At 40.0% G+C, this 20,003-nt stretch overlaps 1 protein-coding gene across 1 annotated transcript in view; it reads left to right on the top strand.

The window, feature by feature from the left end:
• The window catches only part of CNTNAP5 (contactin associated protein family member 5), a 285,642-nt gene that overhangs the window by 78,492 nt on the left and 187,147 nt on the right, over nt 1-20,003 (top strand). The window contains exon 3 of the mRNA XM_033161910.1: nt 1,549-1,742. Coding sequence (XP_033017801.1) covers nt 1,549-1,742 — 194 coding nt within the window. The remainder of the gene's footprint in view (nt 1-1,548; nt 1,743-20,003) is intronic.

The raw sequence follows: 20,003 nt of genomic DNA, 5'->3' as shown, positions 1-20,003 counted from the left end.
GCTGAAATCTAGTGTTGCCTAAGAGCTTTGATCTTGTCTCACAGTCTTCATCTTGTCTGGAAAAAGATGTGGGATAATCAGAATAAATCCTGTCGTGTCCTATCCCTGCACATCTCCTGCATCCTAATTTAATCAGGGCAACAGTCCATCACCCATTAATTCACAATGTCAAGAGCCTGGCATGCTCATATACCCTTCCATCCACCAAACATGAAGCACCTACCTTTTCAGACAAAAATCTTAGCACCTCCATCCTTTTATTTCCTTGGCAAATCATTTTTGCACAGAATATTCATTTTCTATGAATACCTAGAATCATAGAACTGTAGAATTGGAAGGGACCATGCAGGAATATTTTGCTCAACATGCAGCTGAAGCCCACAACCCTGAGATTAAAAGTCTTGTGCTCTACCTACTGAGCTATCAGATACTTATATTTTGTGAGTACCTGAATTCAGATTTTCTTTTTTCTTTTTCTTTTTTGGAACTTATCTCATGGATATCGTATTTTTACTATTCCTGTTTCTCTCTAGCTTCTTTGCTATGTGTTTGGTTTCGTTTCTTTGCCCCCATTTTGTCCACTAGCCCCTGCTGTGGTTCAGGAACATCATAACATTCTTCCTCTGCCTGCTCCCCCTTCCCCCTTCTTTTCATCCTTTCTCTCCCTCTCTCCACACACACACTCACACTCTCTCTGTCTGACAGAATGCCTTGGCCCACTATGGCTCTATCGCTCTCTCCTCCACCCTCCTCCTATCTGGGGCAGCCCTCAGTAACTTCATACTCAAAAGTACTGACACAGTGCTTTTGTTGAAACTAGCAAATTTCTAGGCTAGCTCTTGCCTTCCTCCCCAGCATAAACTGAGCCATGGGAAGCAAAGGAAAGTAATACCCAGAAACAAAATAAAATTCCCTCAACCACCCATTGTTTCTGCAGGGCTGTTCCTTGAATACTGAAGCAGATTTGAAACATGTATAGGTGTGGTCCTCAGAAAGCATGGAACCACAAGACATTCTGCAGGTACTTAGAGAAGCTTTTATTGTTATGAGCAGTTCATTTGCTCTAAAGCTGAGTCCTGCTCTTCAAGATTAGTTCAAGAACTTGATGTGTCTTGATTACAATTAAGCCTTGCCCAGTGTGACTTTATTTATAACAGCATTCTGTTACTGTGGATTCAATACAATGTTTTGCCTCAGTGAGTATTGCTGCTCCCATGAAGAACCATGCTCTTATTATCTGAGTTCCCTATGCCCTGGCATTATAATTTCTTCCCACCAGTTAGAGCTGTGTGATTGTTGGTAATCTCAGCCATTTACACAGAGTTGAGCATTTGAGGAATCCAAAGCCAACATTACAGGCAAAATATGTCATCCTAAAGATTCATGGGATAACATGTTTTTCATAACACATCCTGAATATTTTCTTCCAGTTTCAGTGGGATGTCAGGCCCTCATTCAGGTATAAGGCGATCATCATTTTATCAATATGTGTTAATGTAAAATTTATTTTGGGAGTTACTCAGGAGAACTCTGATTCTTCTCTTCTAGGAGCTGGTGGCTGGTCCCCATTGGATTCTAGCAGGGAACAATGGCTCCAGATCGATTTAGGGGACAGAGTGGAAATTACAGGTGTTGCTACTCAAGGAAGGTACGGAAGCTCAGACTGGACAACAAGCTACAGTCTAATGTTCAGCGATACAGGTCGCAACTGGAGGCAGTACAGAGAAGAAGACATCATCTCGGTAGGTCTGAAGGTTTTGGATCAATGCTATCGTATAATCAGCAACCTGCAGAAAACAGATGTACCATTCTAAACCCAAATTCATGTTTTCCATCTCAAAAGTTGTAACTGCATCTTTTCGAGTTTCAGTAGGGATACACTTGGGAGTTTGCGGTGGAATTGCTGAAATCTTTAAAAAGGCTGTTGCTAGTTTTATGGTTATGCAGAAAGGATAAAAGAACTCATGTGGTATTTATTATATACCCAAAGGCTCCAAAAAACAAGATGTTAAACAAAGAGCATATCTGAAGAAGTGTGCATGTACACAAAAGCTCATACCAATAACAAACTTAGTTGGTCTCTAAGGTGCTACTGGAAGGATGTGCAACATATTGTTTGGTAAATCTCATGGAATATTTTTTTGGTGAAATAATAGCAGTTGTGGCATCCTTCATCATTCCACTTCACACTCCTGTTCCTCATCCATATTTTTTTTTTTTACTGTTGGGGACCAGTGATTTCCACAGGCCATTCTTTGTTCACATGAAAAAGGGAATCACCTTCAGCTCTTGTAATTGTATACAATAATAATATGTGGATTTTTGTGTGTGAATTATTGCTATATGTAGACCAGCAAGTTTATGTGTGCCATGCTAGGTTCTGATTAATATGAGTAGTAGACAGGAATGCATCTCATTCAAATCACAAATCTTGCATAAATTTCCTCAATGGCTTTATGCAAGCCACCAGTATTCTAAGGTGTCAACCTTTAATGTGGACATAACAATGCTAGCATACATTACAGTGCTGTTGTAAGGATTACTGGAGGTATATGAAATGCTCTGAGCACTCAATAAATTGATGCTAAGTATTGCTATAGTTTCACCCAACACTATCCTCATAGGGCTCACAATAGAAATTTAGTTTTCCAAGCTGTCTCTGTCCCAAGAATGAGTTCATTTTATAATTTAACTCATAATAACATGAAAGATGAATCAGCATGAGATCCATTGGGATTAATTAATGTTAACTGATGACTGTGGGCTAAGTCAACTCTTTCTGTATTATGGGTTACATACAGAGATGTCCACCCACTTGCACAATGTAAATCTGCTTGTGCAATGGGACGTTTGGTTTTCCTCTGCCCTGCCCTCCAAAATCTGTGTGCAAAGGGGATGCAGGGCCATTAGATCTCACCCTATTTTATTCATTTATTCCAGAGTTTATATGTTCACCATCATATATATATATATATATATATATATATATATATATATATATATATATGCCAGTCAAAAGCTTTCCTCTTTAACCAGGCCTTTGGCCTTTATCTGTGGCCTTTTATGACATTTTCAATGTATTTTTTCCTCTGTTTTAATGTGGGATGGTTGGTTGGTTGGTTGGTTTTGATTGTAAATTGTTTTGAGTTGCCTTGGCAAGAAAAAAAGTGACTAACAAATTTAATAAATATATAATGATAATACCTCTATTCCTAGGATACCTGATAAACTAGCAGATATCTGCATGATAAAATAATAGAAACACATACTATTCAATCAATGAAATAAATATAACTGGCAGGAAAACCAACAGTGTGGTTGTAAACCTGCAAATCCCACAAAACTCAGATAAAATTAAAACCATTTTACTTCCCACGGTCTTTTAATCTGGTACAAAAAATACAATATGAGGAGGCACCGAGGAAGGTGGTTTAAATGTGGGCCATCACAACCAACGAAGTCCTTTCCCTAGTTATCACCTGTGCATGATGCAATTTATTTTGGGTTGTCATTATTCAGATACGCACAAAGTGCATTTTGAGGGCAAACTAATTTCAAATGAAAATTAAGGATGATCAGATAAGTGAACAGCAAGTTTCCATTCAACATGTTTTCTCATTATTAGGTATGCCAATACAGTATCCTGTGTTTTCCCCCCTTTCCATTTCCTATCAGTTAGTGAGAAAATAAAATGCATATGAGGATTATCAAAAGGCAGAGGAAGCGTCTTTGTCATGCTGGCCACATGACCCGGAAGCTGTACGCCGGCTCCCTCAGCCAGTAACGCGAGATGAGTGCCACAACCCCAGAGTCAGACTCAACTTGACCTAATGGTCAGGGCTGCAAGCTCACAATTCTGCTAATGCCACTCTGAATCCAATCCACTGACACTGGATCATGTGGTATGGTTGCTTCAGTTACACAATAGCGTCCTTTGAAAATATTCCAGGTGCCTATTCCAGTGGCCCTATAATCAAACAGGTCAGCTGGTTGATCCTAATAAAGTCCAATGAAAAATCTGTGTTTGATTTATGCAATTCCCTGGTAGGTAGAATATGTGTATTGCCACCTTATTAGCAACTGATTGGGCCAGATTCAGCTAACCAGTCTTGCTACTGGAAGCCTTAAACTGACTTCTATTATCTCGAGGGTATCTCCCACTTTCCTTCTCCCCATACATCCTGCACAGCCCCCAAATTGGTTGAGGGGGTTGGGATAACCCCCAGAACAGTGCACAGGAGGGGAAAGGGAGTGATAATTTCATCAGGCAAATAGAAATGTTTGCCTTGAAGGCGCAATCTGTTCAGCACTATGTTGAATTCTTACCTTTTTAAGGTTTAGGTTTTAGGTTTGCTCACAACAACCATATGTGGAACATTAGACTGAGAAAAAAATAAGACGAGAGGGTGAATGACTGGCATGTCTTCTATTGTACACCACCACCCTGGTTCTTCTTAGGCAATGTCTTCAGTTTTGTTCCCAGTACTATTGCATAACCCTTAAGCATTTATTTCCCTGATCAACATTCCTGAAAGTATCTAGTTACAATTGCAATTGCTGGGAGATGCTGTAATCTGAGCAGTTTAGATGCTATCAGGTGAATAATGAAATCTTATCACAAAAGGGGTCATAAAATACTATACATGGCTTAGTTTTTTGTTTTTTAAAAAAAGCTGAAAGGAGGTCAGGCAAAGTTACACTTTCAAGTAATTCTGTAACACTGTGTGATTCCCTATTTCTATTACTGTTCACCATGGGAATAGATGGCTTGCAGATAACGGCCGTTTCTGCTAATGCTGACAATGGTAAAATAGGTTTCTTGTGGGCAACACAATTATAGAATAGTAAGGCCTTGAAAGAGCTCAAGGTCATCAAGCCTAGCACCCCTCTCCCACACATCGATTTCATGTATTCCATATTCTCCCAGCTGGAACAGATTAGACCAATTAAAAAAATAGAATACAGCTTGTGGTCACCCATATTATAGAACCACACACAATGCAGAAGATAAGAGCAAGGGTTTGTTTGTTTTTAAAAACCCAGTCATGCTAGAATTGCTTAACAAATATAGTTATTACAAGTTTACTCAGGTCATTCCAGAAAGTAATATGTTCCACACGATATCACAGGAGAAGAGGGGGGTGGGATACGAAGATTTGCCATTCATGACTCTTCTAGAATTCTTTCCCTGATGTTAGAGGGTGTGATGCAATAAGTAAGACTTTCAGCCATTTTGTATTTGGTTTTTGTTAGAATCAGGGAGGTAAAATGATTGATTTTCCTTTAGAGGGGATCAAAAGTTCACAGGAAGGTTAAAAGTACAAGGGGATTTTGAAGAAGCAAGTACTGGGCACAGGAGAGTCAAAAGTTTGAGACAGTGTGTTTAAGCTTGACCTTAGCTCAACTGCAAACAAAATTAAGAATTTGTCCCATGGCCCTTACACACTTGAGTGTAATGATTCCTATAAATTTACTGAGGGTAGAAGAATTTAATTAAATAATGTTTACTAAAGGAAATTAAAAAATAATAATGCATGAATGGAAGTGCATTCATGTAACGTTGTTGAGGCATATTGCAGGAGGAATCCAAGGACAATGGGAGAGGCTGGTTGATAGTTTGCATATGTCAGAAGCAGGGATGTGATCTAAATCAAGATGAAGTCAAGTTACAGAGCAACAATTAAAGTTTGAGAAGAGATACTTAGGTTGACCCTAAGACAAGTCTCTCAGGCTGTGGAGCAAACTCTGTGGCCAAGCTTTATAAGACCTGGTATCTGAAGAAGTGTGCATGCACATGAAAGCTCATACCAAGAACAAACTTAGTTGGTCTCTAAGGTGCTATTGTAAGGAATTTTTTATTTTTTATTTTGTTTTGACTATGGCAGACCAACACAGCTACCTACCTGTAATAAGACCTGATGGATAGGGATTGACTAGAGGTCAGTTGACATGCTTAGGAAGGATGGCACTGCAGCCTAGATAGGGAACTCAGGGCCTACCTACATGATATGTTAAATACCGGTACATACAGTAGCATGCACCATCATCATTAGAAGACTTTCTAAAATAATTCTGAGTGTGAGCAGTCTATATTTTTACTGGGCTCATAACACATGAGGAGGGGGAGTTTTGTCATTCCCCTCTGCAGCCGTGACCCCATATGATCACTCTGTACCATAGAAATTACTCTTAGAGTCAAGAACATCCTATTGCTGCCATTAAGAACTTTTTTCCTAAGGTAATTACTGTGCTGTGGGGAGATCTTTGTGGAGATAGCAGCTGGAAAGAGAAGGATTAAACTCCCATTTCCCATGTGCTGTGGTCCCATTGAATATCAGAAACACATGCAGACACAAACAGAGACAAACAATGTGACAGTACCATGGGAGCTGGCTTTTGTGTATATCAGTGATGAGCCATATTGTAATGTATGCACCAAACTTTCACCTCACTTAGTAGTAGTGAGAAAACCATGCTGGTCATATGCAAGTTGCTTTCAAATACGTCTTTATATGTATTCAATCAGCTTGCATTTGTAATGTTAGTAATTTCTGCAGCTGGGGTGTATGATAAAACAGATTAGACATTTAAAACCAATTTTCCAAACCTATTTGTATTTAAGTAATCTGTTACAAAAGCATGTTGTTGTATACAGTACGCTAGGCTTATAATTATATTTTCAATATGGATGTCGGCTGTGCATGGACTTGCTGACAATTGATTGGGAGACAGAAAGCTTTGGACTTAGTACTTGAATCAGTAAATGATTTTATTCAGTGTTTTAAGTACTGAATTATTCAGCATGTTATTTTACCTGCATATGCTATGCAGGAATACCTCTTTGATGTGCACATTACTGAGACACTTGTGTAAAAGATTGGTTGCCACCTTCTTTTCAAAACTTCTAATGTCCTTGTGTCATATATCAGACTTTGGCTTTTAAGAGTGTTTTCCAGTATTTAGAATGCTATGTTACATAAAGGAAACCATGCAGGATTGCAACTCTTTCCCTATAGAATCACTCACTCACACACAGAGCTATCTCTGTAGCAGTTACCCCATCACGACTGAGGCTTGTACATACAGGCAGAGAACACATTCAATCCTAAACATAACTCTGCCAGTTGTTTCCAGAGATACAGATTGCACAGACGAATGTACTGGATGAATCATTCACATGTTTCCAGCTGTAGATTTCCGTGCTTGTGGCAGGCAGCATTTTTGCAATCCCACATACCGGAAGTGTATCTGTGGATCAGTTGCTAATGCAGATTGCCTCATTATAAAGAGGACATTTGTCTGTGTGTAAGTAGCCTTGAACCTGCGGAACTGCTCTCTACCTAATCATCACTGCCTCATGCATCACATGTCTATTTTTCATCTGTCTCTCACATTTCACCTAATGGCAGCTGGATTGCTCATTCATAGACCATTGACATGTTTTAGAAACTGTCAGGGATTTGCCTTCTCCTCACAAGGAGAGCCTGGGCGGGAGTACTCCTCGTGGGGAGAGCGGGTAAGCTGATCCTGCTAGTAGGGAGGATCAGGGTAGGGAACCTCCTCGAGAGGAGGTCTTGCTCAGGTACAGAGAGCCCCAGCCACTGCTGTCATCTGACTCCTCTCAAAGCCCATCGCCAGAGCTCTCTCCTGTGGAAGAGGAGGAGGAGCCGAGGGTCAGGGATGCTGGGCAGAGACCCAGCAACGCCAGCCAGAGGCGATCAGAGGGGGAGTTGTAGCTTCCAGTGCCAGCGTAGCATTGGTGGGTCAGGAGAAACAGAAGATGTTGTTTCAGGGTGCCGAGGCTTTGGTGCTGGGCGGGAAACAGGAGAGGGGCACTTCCAGATTCTGCAAGTGACTGAGTGGTCATGTTTTCAGGTAGCTCTGTACTGTAAATAGTTATGCACAATAAAGTAATCTTTAGTGTAAGAGGACTCTGTCGTTACTCATGAGCAACACCGTGGTGTACCCTGACAGCAAACCTAGTTGTTTCTTTAAGTACTGTAGCTTCATCTTCTCATTAGGACCTACAAATACAAAATCTGCATGGTCAGCTCACTTTTTGCATATGTTTCAGCTTTCAAGACAAGAGCTTAATCTTTAAGTACAGCCTGAAAAGTGCCACTTCCAGCCAATAGCTGTTATTTTAACCATATTTTGATAACCAGTGGTCACAGATCCAGCAAATATTGTGTCACTAGTTTATCACATACACGTACCTTATGGCTGTATTCAGATGTCACAAAAAGCAATGGTTTATCACAATGAGATTCAGTCTAGCCTCTTCCAAGCTCTCCCCCTCTCTCATGCCCTGGGCTTATAATGAGAAGGTGTTTAGAAGCCTTCCTTTACAGTTTGATTAACCATAGTGAGTTTATTGATACGTTTGAATCCTAAACTCACTATGGTTTGTTGAAACAAGCCTGCTCCATAAGCCATGGTTTGAATATGGCTTATTTCAAACAAACCACAGTTAAGTTGAACCACAGTTTATCAGGTTCAGAGAACAGAATAAGATTCATTTTATCAAGAATAAAAGCATGAGCTGCCATTGGAGTCATGCCGGAGGAGAAATGTGTATGTATGTATGTGGCGCTGTGGTCTAAACCACAGAGCCTAGGGCTTGCTGATCAGAAGGTTGGCGGTTCAAATCCCCGCAAAATGCCCACCTAGCAGTTTGAAAGCATGTCAAAGTGCAAGTAAATAAATAGGTACTGCTCTGGCGGGAAGGTAAACAGTGTTTCCCTGTGCTGCTCTGGTTTGCCAGAAGCGGCTTAGTCATGCTAGCCACATGACCTGGAAGCTGTACACCGGCTCCCTCAGACAGTAAAGCAAGATGAGCACCGCAACCCCAGATTCGTCTGTGACTGGACCTAACAGTCAGGGTACCTTTACCTTTACCTTTACCTATATATACATATATGTATGTATATATATTCAAACATAGCCTAACCATTAACCAGTGAGACTTGAGTGGAACACATGGAGATCCTATTTTATACTCACAAGTGAAGGTTGAAGGCCGCCAGTGAGCTTCACAACTGAGCATGGATCTTGGGAAAGCTCAGTATAACACTTGCTGTATGACTATATTTCAAATATAATCCTGAGTTACTTTATTTAAGATTGGATTATATGGCAGGAGTTTATACTTGATAAATTTTAAATATATATACAGTGGGGAATATTTCTCTCCAGTCGCATATTATTTTGAGCTCTGTTGAGCAAATGACCATTTTGCAAATGAATTAAATTGAGGAAATGTTACAGAGCATAGACTAAAGTAATTTTTCCAGGGAGAGATTGTGGGGGGAAAGGAATGCATCATTAATTTGTTCTTAGCAAACAATTTACAATGATTAGACAAATAAATGCATCTATGAGATACACATTCCTTAAATGGGTAAACTTGCTACATGCACCATGAGCAGTCAATTTGAAATGGCAATACATGGATTAAATACAGGGTTTTAGAAATGGGGATAGATTGCACCCAAATTGCTCCCTCAGCCACTGGAGCTCTGCGCAAAAGTAAGATAAGCAAATTTAACCTATCCCCACCCCCAACTAATTAGCCAATTAGGTTTTGTGGTGTAATGCTAATTTTGACCAACCAGTTGTTAAGAGTTACAGTGAGCAGAATCCCTGATCTGTACCGTGTGCAGAGCAGAAATGAATTTGCTCTCCAACCACAAGAATGGGTTTCAAACCTATACTGGAAACAGTTACAATGTGTTATTTGGTATTTTATTTGTAACACATATTTTGCTGTTTAAGAGCAATGTGTTACAAATAAACAATACAAGATATAAAGCAGCTATCGTAAAGGCTCCGCTTGTTGAAGGAGTGATAAAAATTCAGTATTGTCCAACGAAAGAAATGCTTGCAGATATTATGGCAAAAGCATTGCCAGTACATAAATGTATGGAGTTTACATTCAACGTGGCTTTTGTTTGCTAACTAACAGGGCATAAATAATGTAAGCTGTATCAAAAACCTTTTTTTTTTTTTGGCTAAATGTAAATAAAGAGTATTAAAGATATAAATTTAATGTGCATAAAACACAATGCTTGAATTAATTGTACCTAAAATGCCAAGCAGAGAGATTTGCATTAGGCAAGAGAAGTTTATCTCTAGCTAAATGAGACAAAGAAAAGGGTGGAGGTTTCCATTCCGGTTAATTCATGGTTCATCCTGGAAAGCCAAGCAGAGATCTCTCTCACATGAGATGAAACCGGAGAACTCAGTGTCTTAGTTGGTCATTGAAGCTCTGCAATGATGATACAAGCAAGTTGCCTGTACAGGATCTCTCTCTGAGATCAGTGAGATGAAAGTTATTGAACTGTATTAAGAACTAAAAAGATTGGACTGCATTGATTGCTTGTTTAAGAGCAATGTGTTATTTTGTATTTTGTAGCATTTATTTGTAACTAGTTTAAGACTGTTTCCAGTAAGGCTGCTCCACTTCCAGGTGGGGCAGTATTGCAGTCAGGCCACGTGGCCTCCACACCCAGCGGGGGGCCGGGCTAAACCCTGCATCATTGGTGAGATCCTGGCCGCGTCACAGCCCCGGCCACCCAATCCAGTTGTCCAGGGGGGCGTGGCTTGCCCCTTTTAAGCAGCTGCATGGCCAGGGGATCTCCCCTTTCTGGTTTGGGGGAGGCCTTGGGGTCTAGACACTAAAGTTTTGAAACTCTTTATTGTGGTGGAGAGCACTTTCATTTCTCCTCTTCCTCTCTGGATCAGGGATTCCATTTACAGTGTTTGCAATTATTATTACTATTATTATTCATTTAATTTCTATGCTACCTTATATTTTTAAGGGGAGAAAATGCATGGATTTTACAGCCTGCATTAAAATATCAAATAAAACATTCCAGAATAAAACGTTACTGAAGAAAGTCAAATATAAAGTATACATTCAAAGCAACATAATTAACAGGAAACCAAAATATTATCTTAAAGATTTCAAAATGAAACTTTATAAAGGAGGTCAACTACAGAATGCACATCTAACGCAGAGAAGTTAAAAAAAAATCAAAAGGAAACATTGCTAAAGGAAGTTAAATATAAAATGCACATTTAAAACAGGATAATTAGCAAGAGGATAAAATATTATCATAAGCACAGAACATTGCTGCTGCTGCCAATCCTGCTTTGTGGCCAGCAGCAGCAGCAGCAGCTGTGGAAGCTCAGGCTCACTGACCTGGGTCTGTAATAAGAGACAGTGAATATGGTCTCTGGCCTCTTCAGCAACCTCAGCTTTTGTAGCTGGAATTAGTCGGGGACCTACCCTCCCAGGCCAGGTAGAAAGGCAAGGAGCAGGTCTCCCAGGACTCACAGCCAAGATGGTAATGAGGAGCCACTGTAACTGCATGTAATACTAGATAATCCTTCCTCAAATACAGCACCCATAATCTTGTTGGCTAGGGCTGATGTGAGTTGTAGTTCAACAACATCTACAGACTAAAAGGTTTGCATGACACAGGGCTAAAGAGCTAATGTCCTTTCTCCTCCTCTGGTGTGGGCAGATGACTGATGTGGTTTCTTCTCATAAATTTAGCTTGGTTCAAATATAAGTTATGCATTTTTATCAAAGTTCATCAAATGTAGGTAAGACTGTTGAGACCTATTTTAATTTCAAACCAGTACTGAAATGTGTTTACGAGCATGAGTTGTCATCCTAACACATCAACTCATTAATCTATTGAAGTTGCAGAGAAAAATGCCAGACTGTTCGGCTTCCAACAGGATTTATACAATTAGGTAACCAAGTCGGTAGCTCTGTGCCCCCTTCTCCTACAACACTTCCTTTGCTCCAAAGGCAGATCCAAATGCAGATCCTAATTTTTTTTAAAAAATGTCCTATTTATATAGTCCAGAGACTGTCAGTCAAAAATACAGTTTCCGCCTTTCGTCCAACAATGCCTCATACATAGACGCACCACATGTACAAACTGTCTTGTTCCACTTACTTTTCATCTTTTGGTTGACTATGTTCTCTGTTCATACGTCTCTTCTACAATAGTGATCTCAGATGTACAAGTATTGATACTCGGGTAACCAAAATGACAAAGCTGACATATGAGAGAAAGGCATCAGAAACCTCGGAAGAAGCTAGAGGCTTTCAGAAGCAAAATCTTCTGGGGAGAGAGGCAGAAACCACAGGGACCCCTCAAACCAACCCAATAAGGACAGAACATACTATTGGCTATGAAAGCTTGAAGTGTAAACCTAGAGGGAAGGGAGAATGGAATGGAGTGTCTGGGAAGTGGGCAGAGTTCCAGAGCTCCACATTGCATCATTTTGTTGCAGGCCCCATTTGTTCTCTTCTATTTTCTGTTCCAGGGTTTACATAGACCTGCTTTCTGTATTAAACCTATTTCTAGCCCCAATTTAAGATACTCAAGCAGCTGCTTTTTTATATATGTAATATGGGCCACAGTCCAAGATTTCATTCCATCAAGCCTTTGTGGAAAGTGGGGCTTCAGGTGTATTATTCTGCTGGAGTTGACTGGCTTATAGTTCAATGTGATTGTTTTACAGATAAATAATAGACAGAATAGCTTGCTTCTATTAATTTGTCCTTAAATGTAACATATGATTGCCACAGCAATACCTTTGCTGTGTTGCTTAGTTTAATTAAGCTGACAATTGGGAACATTATATTTATTTATTTTGGTGTTCAAGAGAGTGGAGGATTTAGCAATTGTAATTGGTATGAAAAATGTGTGGGTTTCTGAAAATATCCTATTTATGCAAGGCCCATTCACTTCCAGTGTGTCCTATAGTTGAGCATTGAGCATTGAAGTTTGCTTACTAACCTCATTCATAAGTAAAATGCCCCAAATGCTTCTCTTTCTCTCGAAAGTGCCAAACTGACATCATGGGGTGCCTTCGTAACTTGGATACCTTCTTCCATGGCACATCAAATATGTCTTCTTTGTTAATCCCCATTTGCATTAATCTCTTTTAGAGATTACAAAATAACCCAGTTTGTTATCTCTCCCATTTACAAATTGCTACACATAAATAAGGAATTCATTTCCAAGCGACTAGTTTCATAGCTGTATCAAAATCTTCAGGAGGCAGGAATGTAAAGGTGTAATATCTTTATCTACCCCAACTCAGGCTTCTTTCCTTCATTTTGAGGGAGAAGAGGCCACCCAAAACTTTGGTGATGGGAACTAAAACACACACACACACACACACACACACACACACACACTTTCATACATAAAGCAAGTCACTCAAAAGGTCTGTCTAATGTTTTTATAAATGCTTCTCATTTTGGAGCAAAAATTATACCCTGGTTCCCCACCCCCACCCCACCCCCCCACCCTGGCACACTTCCTTAAATGGTATCTTAGGCCTTTGCAACATAAAGGGGAGGAAGAAATAATAGATAGCAAATGAATAATTCATGAATATCCAGATCAGTAATGAATAATAACTTGGTCCTTCTTAACACATTCACACATTGATGTAATGACATCAATTATGGTGTGTCACAAAGTTGTATTAGTGGTTTCCATTCTTTTTGGGGGAACCTCCTGTTGATTCTAACCTTTGATCAAGAACTAAAGTTGCCTTGAGCTATCTGCAACCTGTATTATGGGTGATCTGATGACACATGTCTAGGCGTCTGTCACTTGATTGTGAAGTATTTCAAAAGACCAAAAACAGAACAGGAGGTGGAGTGAAGTGTATGTCTTGCAAGAGGTGTCCTAAATTTCTTGTCGATCAGCTTTAAAAGGAGCAGGAAAATAATGCAAGGTCTGCTTCAGGTGTTAAGTTTTTTAGCTGCAATTAGTAAAGTGTACCTATCAAGTATCTGTGGATACAAGGAGGTTGTGGTTAGCCTTATCCATAAGTAGAATGGAGATTATTAAATGTTCTGTAAGTAGACTTGCAGCTTGAAAGTTTTGCAGAAAGTTAGCCTCCTAAGCTACTGCTACAGAATAGCTGAGAATGAAAGTCAGTCCAGTTTATGAGGCCACTGAGAATTTAATACAATCCACTTGCTCTAACTTTCATATGTGCAAGTTGAAACCTTTCCTTAGAAGATTATCGCTTTGCCAAAAATATTGGGACGCGGATGGCGCTGTGGGCTAAACCACTGAGCCTAGGGCTTGCCGATCAGAAGGTCGGTGGTTTGAATCCCCGCGATGGGGTGAGCTCCCGTTGCTCGGTCCCTGCTCCTGCCCACCTAGGAGTTCGAAAGCATGTCAAAGTGCAAGTAGATAAATAGGTACCGCTCCAGCGGGAAGGTAAATGGAGTTTCTGTGCACTGCTCTGGTTCGCCAGAAGCGGCTTAGTCATGCTGGCCACATGATCTGGAAGCTGTACGCCGGCTCCCTCGGCCAATAAATTGAGATGAGTGCTGCTACGACTGGACCTGATGGTCAGGGGTCTCTTTACCTTTATGATATGCTATCCTGGATAAAACACTACAGTCACCAGGCCAATGAAATATCTTGTAAGGTTAGATTTTTTTTACTTGAAAAGAAGCTTCTTGTTGTGGCCCAAATCTTTTTTGATAGGGAAAAGCTGCCCTTTGCCTTATCAGAATTACTGGCTTGAGTCAAAGTCAAAAATATAGGTTGACATCAGCTAGCTGGACAATGGCTATTGATTTAAATGTTAGTCTTCAAAATAAAGGCTGCATTTCTCTGTTCTGAAATGTTCACCACAAAAGAGAGACCTTTTGTCAGAGATACTGTGATTTCTTATAGAAATAGATGCTTTTATAACAGGGGATACACACCCACCCACACCCACACCCACACACCACTAAGAAGATATACAAGTTCATTGGATTTTTTTTACATTTAAAATAAAAAAGCCAGCCACTGAAACCTGCTTCTATTAGAAAGGTTATTACAAGTAAGGGGCATAGACATTATACAGATACATGCAAGAATGTAGACTTTATGCATCTGGATAAATAGACCTTTTTATGTATACAGATTGCTGAATCTGACCCTTTGTGCTGACGGAGATAATAAACTTAAATATAAGGCTGGTTTTCAATGCCATCATTTGCATTATCCTTGAAAATAATGCATTGACTGGGTATTAATGGAGTGTGTCTGTATATCCTCAATACAACAAGAGTATTTCATGACCTTGTGTCAATAAAGGAGATTAAGCATGAAAACTATAAAGAAGGACTGAAAGTTAGCGACCTTTAAAAGAGATAAGAAAATGAGGAGATGAAACACACACACACACACACACACACACACACACACAAATTTGTCAGGCTTCACAGCAATCTGATTGTAGAATGCTACAATGTGTGAAGGTTTTGAGAACAATGGAAACTCTGTGTTGATAGGTTTTGTTGAAATAAATGTGCAAATCCTCTTGTTTAATTGAAGTGTATTTAGCCTGGTCAATGTAAAATGAAAGTGATTTTTCTTCTTCAAAGTTGCTCATTCATATGTAAGCTACTACAATTAACACTTGCTGTGACTGGCACAGTTTTCAAGTATGAATGACAGTGAATCTAGATAGGACCTACATGTGTGTTCCTCTCTACACATGGGAGAATTGGAATTGTGGCTACTGGCCCTATCCTTCACCCTATATTTTCAAATCTAGAGTCAAAATGATGTCTGTGCACGTACAAATTGTATGTGAATAGGCTGTCTCCATACATTTTGGGAGACTACATTTTGTATGGTTCTCAGTTTATGTACACATGGGATAAGATTGATTATTGTGGTGGAAAGACATCTGTTATTTTAGTATGCTTGGTTTTACCCATTTTCACTTATCTTCTGAATCCCCACATGGAATCGCTAAGCAGTGTTTATCACATGACTTTGACTGTGAGTCATGAAGCTGGGAGGAACTATGGGAATCATGAAAGGACATCAGATTTGAAATAATATCTAGTGTATACATTGACCCAGTGCATAAATAGTGCAGTGGCAGCTAAATGACCCATTGCTATTTCAGAAGAGGAAAATGTTATTTCAAAGGATATTGGCACCTGTGGATTTCAGACATATGAACACCAATAATCTATACCAAATTATTCCCATTCAAATAAATATATATCAACTTAAATGTTTCTTGCTGAAACTGTGGACTGGGTTGTAAATGTGTAGAAATGATGTGTTAAAAAGTTTACTATGAAACCTAGAGCTCTATAGCAATAAATTTTGGATCAGACTAAAGCTAGGCATAGCAAAATGAAAAGAATTTCCTGAGACTTTGTTCCAACAAGGCTAGAAAGAGAATGACAATGATGATTTATAATTACCCTGATGAAAGTAGTGGTGATTTCACTGCCATGTTTTAACAGTAGCCTCAGGGGTATCACTTCTAAGTGATTATGCTACAGTCAGGTGATTCATAGGTATTCACAGATTCAGCTATTTATCATAATTGATTTCATCCCTTGGACTTAGTCTAGATCTTTTATTTTGGCTAGTTGACTGCAGAACAGGAAAATGCACCCAAGCAATTTTGCTTCACAAAATGCCTCATTTTTTTTTTAGCCAATGCATTTTTTGTTGTTGTTCTGTTCAAAGGTACCCTTTTACAACTGAAGTGAAATATAAGCCAACAGGTCACTCATTGACTCATAAAGTGAGGACTCTGCTGCTACTACTAGATCAGCCCTTCGGTGATTGACTAGAGGCAGAAGGTGGGCTGATTGTCAAAATGTAAGGAAAGCCTACTGGATCAGGTCAATGGCCCATCTAGTTCAGCATCCTGTTCTCACAGTGGCAACCCAGATGGTTATGGGGAAAACAAAACAAAACAGGGCCAGCACTCTCCCACATGTGATTCCCAGCAAGTGGTATGCAGAAGCATACTGATTCCAGCCATGGAGGCAGAACATCTCCATCAGTTAGTAGCCACTGATAACTTCATCATCCATGAATTTGTCCAATCCTTTTTTAAGCCCATCCAAGTTGGTGGCCATCATTACTTCCTGTGGGAGTGAATACGATAGTTTAACTATGCACTGAGTGAAGAAGTACTTTTGTTTGCCTGCCTTGTATCTTTCAGCGTTCAATTTCATTGGATATCTCCAAGTTCTAGTGTTATGAGAAAGGAAGAGGAACTTTTCTCTGTCAACTTCCTTCATGCCATGCATAATTTCATACACCTCTGTCATGTCACCTCTTACTTGTCATTTCTCTCAACTAAAATGCCCCAAACCTTTTGCTCACGTGGGAGTTGTTCCATTCCCTTGATCATTTTGGTTGCCCTTTTCCGAACTTCTTCCAAGTGAGAAAGTGCTGTGGGAGATGGAGAACTGGCAAGGTCGTATTTGGCTTAAGAATAAAAGAATAAGTTTGCTTTAGCTGATCAGACTCCAGGGGATAATGACATTCTTCCTTCAACAATGCAGCCAGATTTGTCTATTTAGAATATTTTAACCCACTCTATATCCCCAACATGCTTTCAGAACAGCTTATAAAAGCTGTTGTATGCCTAATACAATCAAGTTTTAAAATATATTCACATATAATCAGAAATAACATGGTGACAGTGTATTTGTGCAGCATTCCCCCCACATTCTTGGTCTTCCTTGGGTTGTAAGGTGAGAGACCCAGTAAGGACCTGTGAGGCAAGTGGGGTGGGGGTGGACCTCATTCAGCCCAGGATGAAGTCACATCTTTCTTTATTGGTACTCAGAAGATCCCAGGCATTAGTTCCTACTGAGGGCTTTTGATGGAAGCCCATGAGGGAAGCAAGTCTTCCTTTGAATGCTCTTGGAAGCTCACAAAGAATAATGTAATGTCCACTCCCTGTTATGTATCTCAAACTGCAATACAGCCTTATACAGCTTCTTCTTCTTCTTCTTCTTCTTCTTCTTCTTCTTCTTCTTCTTCTTCTTCTTCTTCTTCTTCTTCCTCTCTTCCTGAAGGAGCTTTATGTTTTCAATATGTTTGAAGAAGGTGCATGCAAAACACACGTGAGCACTCCCTCTGCCTGCCTTCTGTTTCCCCTACTGCTCCAAGACCCACCAAAATTCTATTGGGCAAAGAAAATGGCGGAGACAGAAGTTTCAATATTTTGATGGAGTGTCCCTTCCTACTAAGCAGGAAAGTGAAGACTCACTTCCCACCATCTACTGGCAAGACTGTGATGCTATCTGTCATGCAATGGTAAATTAATCAACACAGGGTCTTCTTCATAAACAGAATAAAGCTTTACTGAAGAAAATAAACTTGTTCAGAAACAGCATAGAGAGCATACACAGAGTTCTCACAGCAGCTATCTGACTCTTCACAGACGCATAGTCTTAGTTACTGATTAAATGGAGTCCAGGAGCCACTCTGTCTGCAACAACACACAAGGCACACACTGACACTTTGAACTGGACATAGACTGACTGAGGCCCATAGAGAGACTGGCTACTTTTATAGGGATGACCCAAGATGAGTCACAGTGACTTGGCAGTTTGCTGTTAACAGTTACAGGTAGAAGGCTTGAATGATTGTATAGGCCTTGCCTTACTTCTTCTGCTCTGCTTCTGCTCTCAAGAACCTTTGTCTCATGACACTATCCACATCTGTTTCTACCCATAGAGGACAGGAATTAGTAGGCTCCAATGAACTGCCTTCTTTTCCAGGAGCAGTCTCTGTACTCTAGGTAATCATCAGTATGCTTAGGTATTCAGAGCAGCAGCTCCCTCCCTCCCTATCTCTTCCCTTCCTGTTATGTACTGAGTTGAATAGGATCCAAAATGCACCAATCTGATTGGTCCTAGAACAATAGGATTGAGATTGCAGCAGTCTGACTGGTCCCAGAACAATAGGATTGAGATTGGAGCAGTCTGATTGGTCCCAGAACAATAGGATTGAGATTGCAGCAGTCTGATTGGTCCGCAGGAGCCACCCAATCCAGCTCCAGGTGGAAGTGAATCCGCATTCCGATTGGCATACAGGAGTATCCCGGAATTAGCCAATCACGTGGGGCCCATTGTGTAAATAGTGTATATAAAGCAAACGTTTTGGGGAAACTGCGTTCCTCACTACTATCAGCTGAATAAAGAGCATGAAAGTCACACTGGACTCCGAGTATATTTCACTTCCCTTCTGCATGGGTTTTCCAAAGTTATTTGGAAGTTATTTGGAAGCCATTTTCAACTCAGCTTCTAGTTGTTTGTATACCAGAGCACCCATCCTCTTTGATGCACACTGAATGCCTTTCCATGTTTTCATCCAATATATACAGTAATAATTGTGTGAATCGAGCAGACCTCAACTTGCTGCCTTTGTGCCTGACATTGGTGTCTGCACATTGAGCAAAATGTATCAAAAAGAGCACAGACACAAATGCAGTTGCTATTGTGCCCCTTGATCATGCAGACCTCTTAATTGTGTGGAGCATCTATGCATTTGTAATTGTAGGCACTTGTCTTCATTCACCCTACTCAATGTGTAGATATTGCAGAGGACCAGTGGGAATTGACCTTACACCCATGCTGAGGGATGTGGCCCTACCATCAGATGGGAAACTGAGGGATGACCATTCATAGCCAGTAGCAGTATTCCTTGTAGCTTCATCTTCCTGAAGGTAGCTGCTTTATTTCTCAGCTTTCATTCCACTACAGTCAGGTTCTTAAGGCATTTAAAAATAATGACATATTAAGCTTGCATATCCATTCTGCTGCTATCGTTTGAAGCATTTCTCTACAAATTTACCTGTATATTAAGAAAGTGGGGGAGTATGCTTGAACAAAAATAGAAATGAAAATTTCATCCCAAGTCCCAGTACAGTTTTCATGCGCAGTTTTGTTTTCGTCAGTGTATAACACAGTGCTATAAAATTCAATCAGTTTTAGCTTTTGGATTTAGGTAATACTTGTATATATTACAGACCTCTGGAGACAGAAAGCAAATCAGCAAAGTGATAAGAGGATGAAGCCTTCTAGAATAGATTAATAAAGGGGATGGCTGAATATCCCTTGGGCTGAGAATACAGCCTTATGAATTTTCAACCAGATTAATCATCTATGTAAAATAACCAGAGCA

This window comes from Lacerta agilis, chromosome 1 (assembly GCF_009819535.1).
Source record: "Lacerta agilis isolate rLacAgi1 chromosome 1, rLacAgi1.pri, whole genome shotgun sequence".
NCBI lineage: Eukaryota > Metazoa > Chordata > Lepidosauria > Squamata > Lacertidae > Lacerta > Lacerta agilis.
Note: the sequence above shows the minus strand (reverse complement) of the source record. Positions and strands in the feature narration are given on the sequence as shown.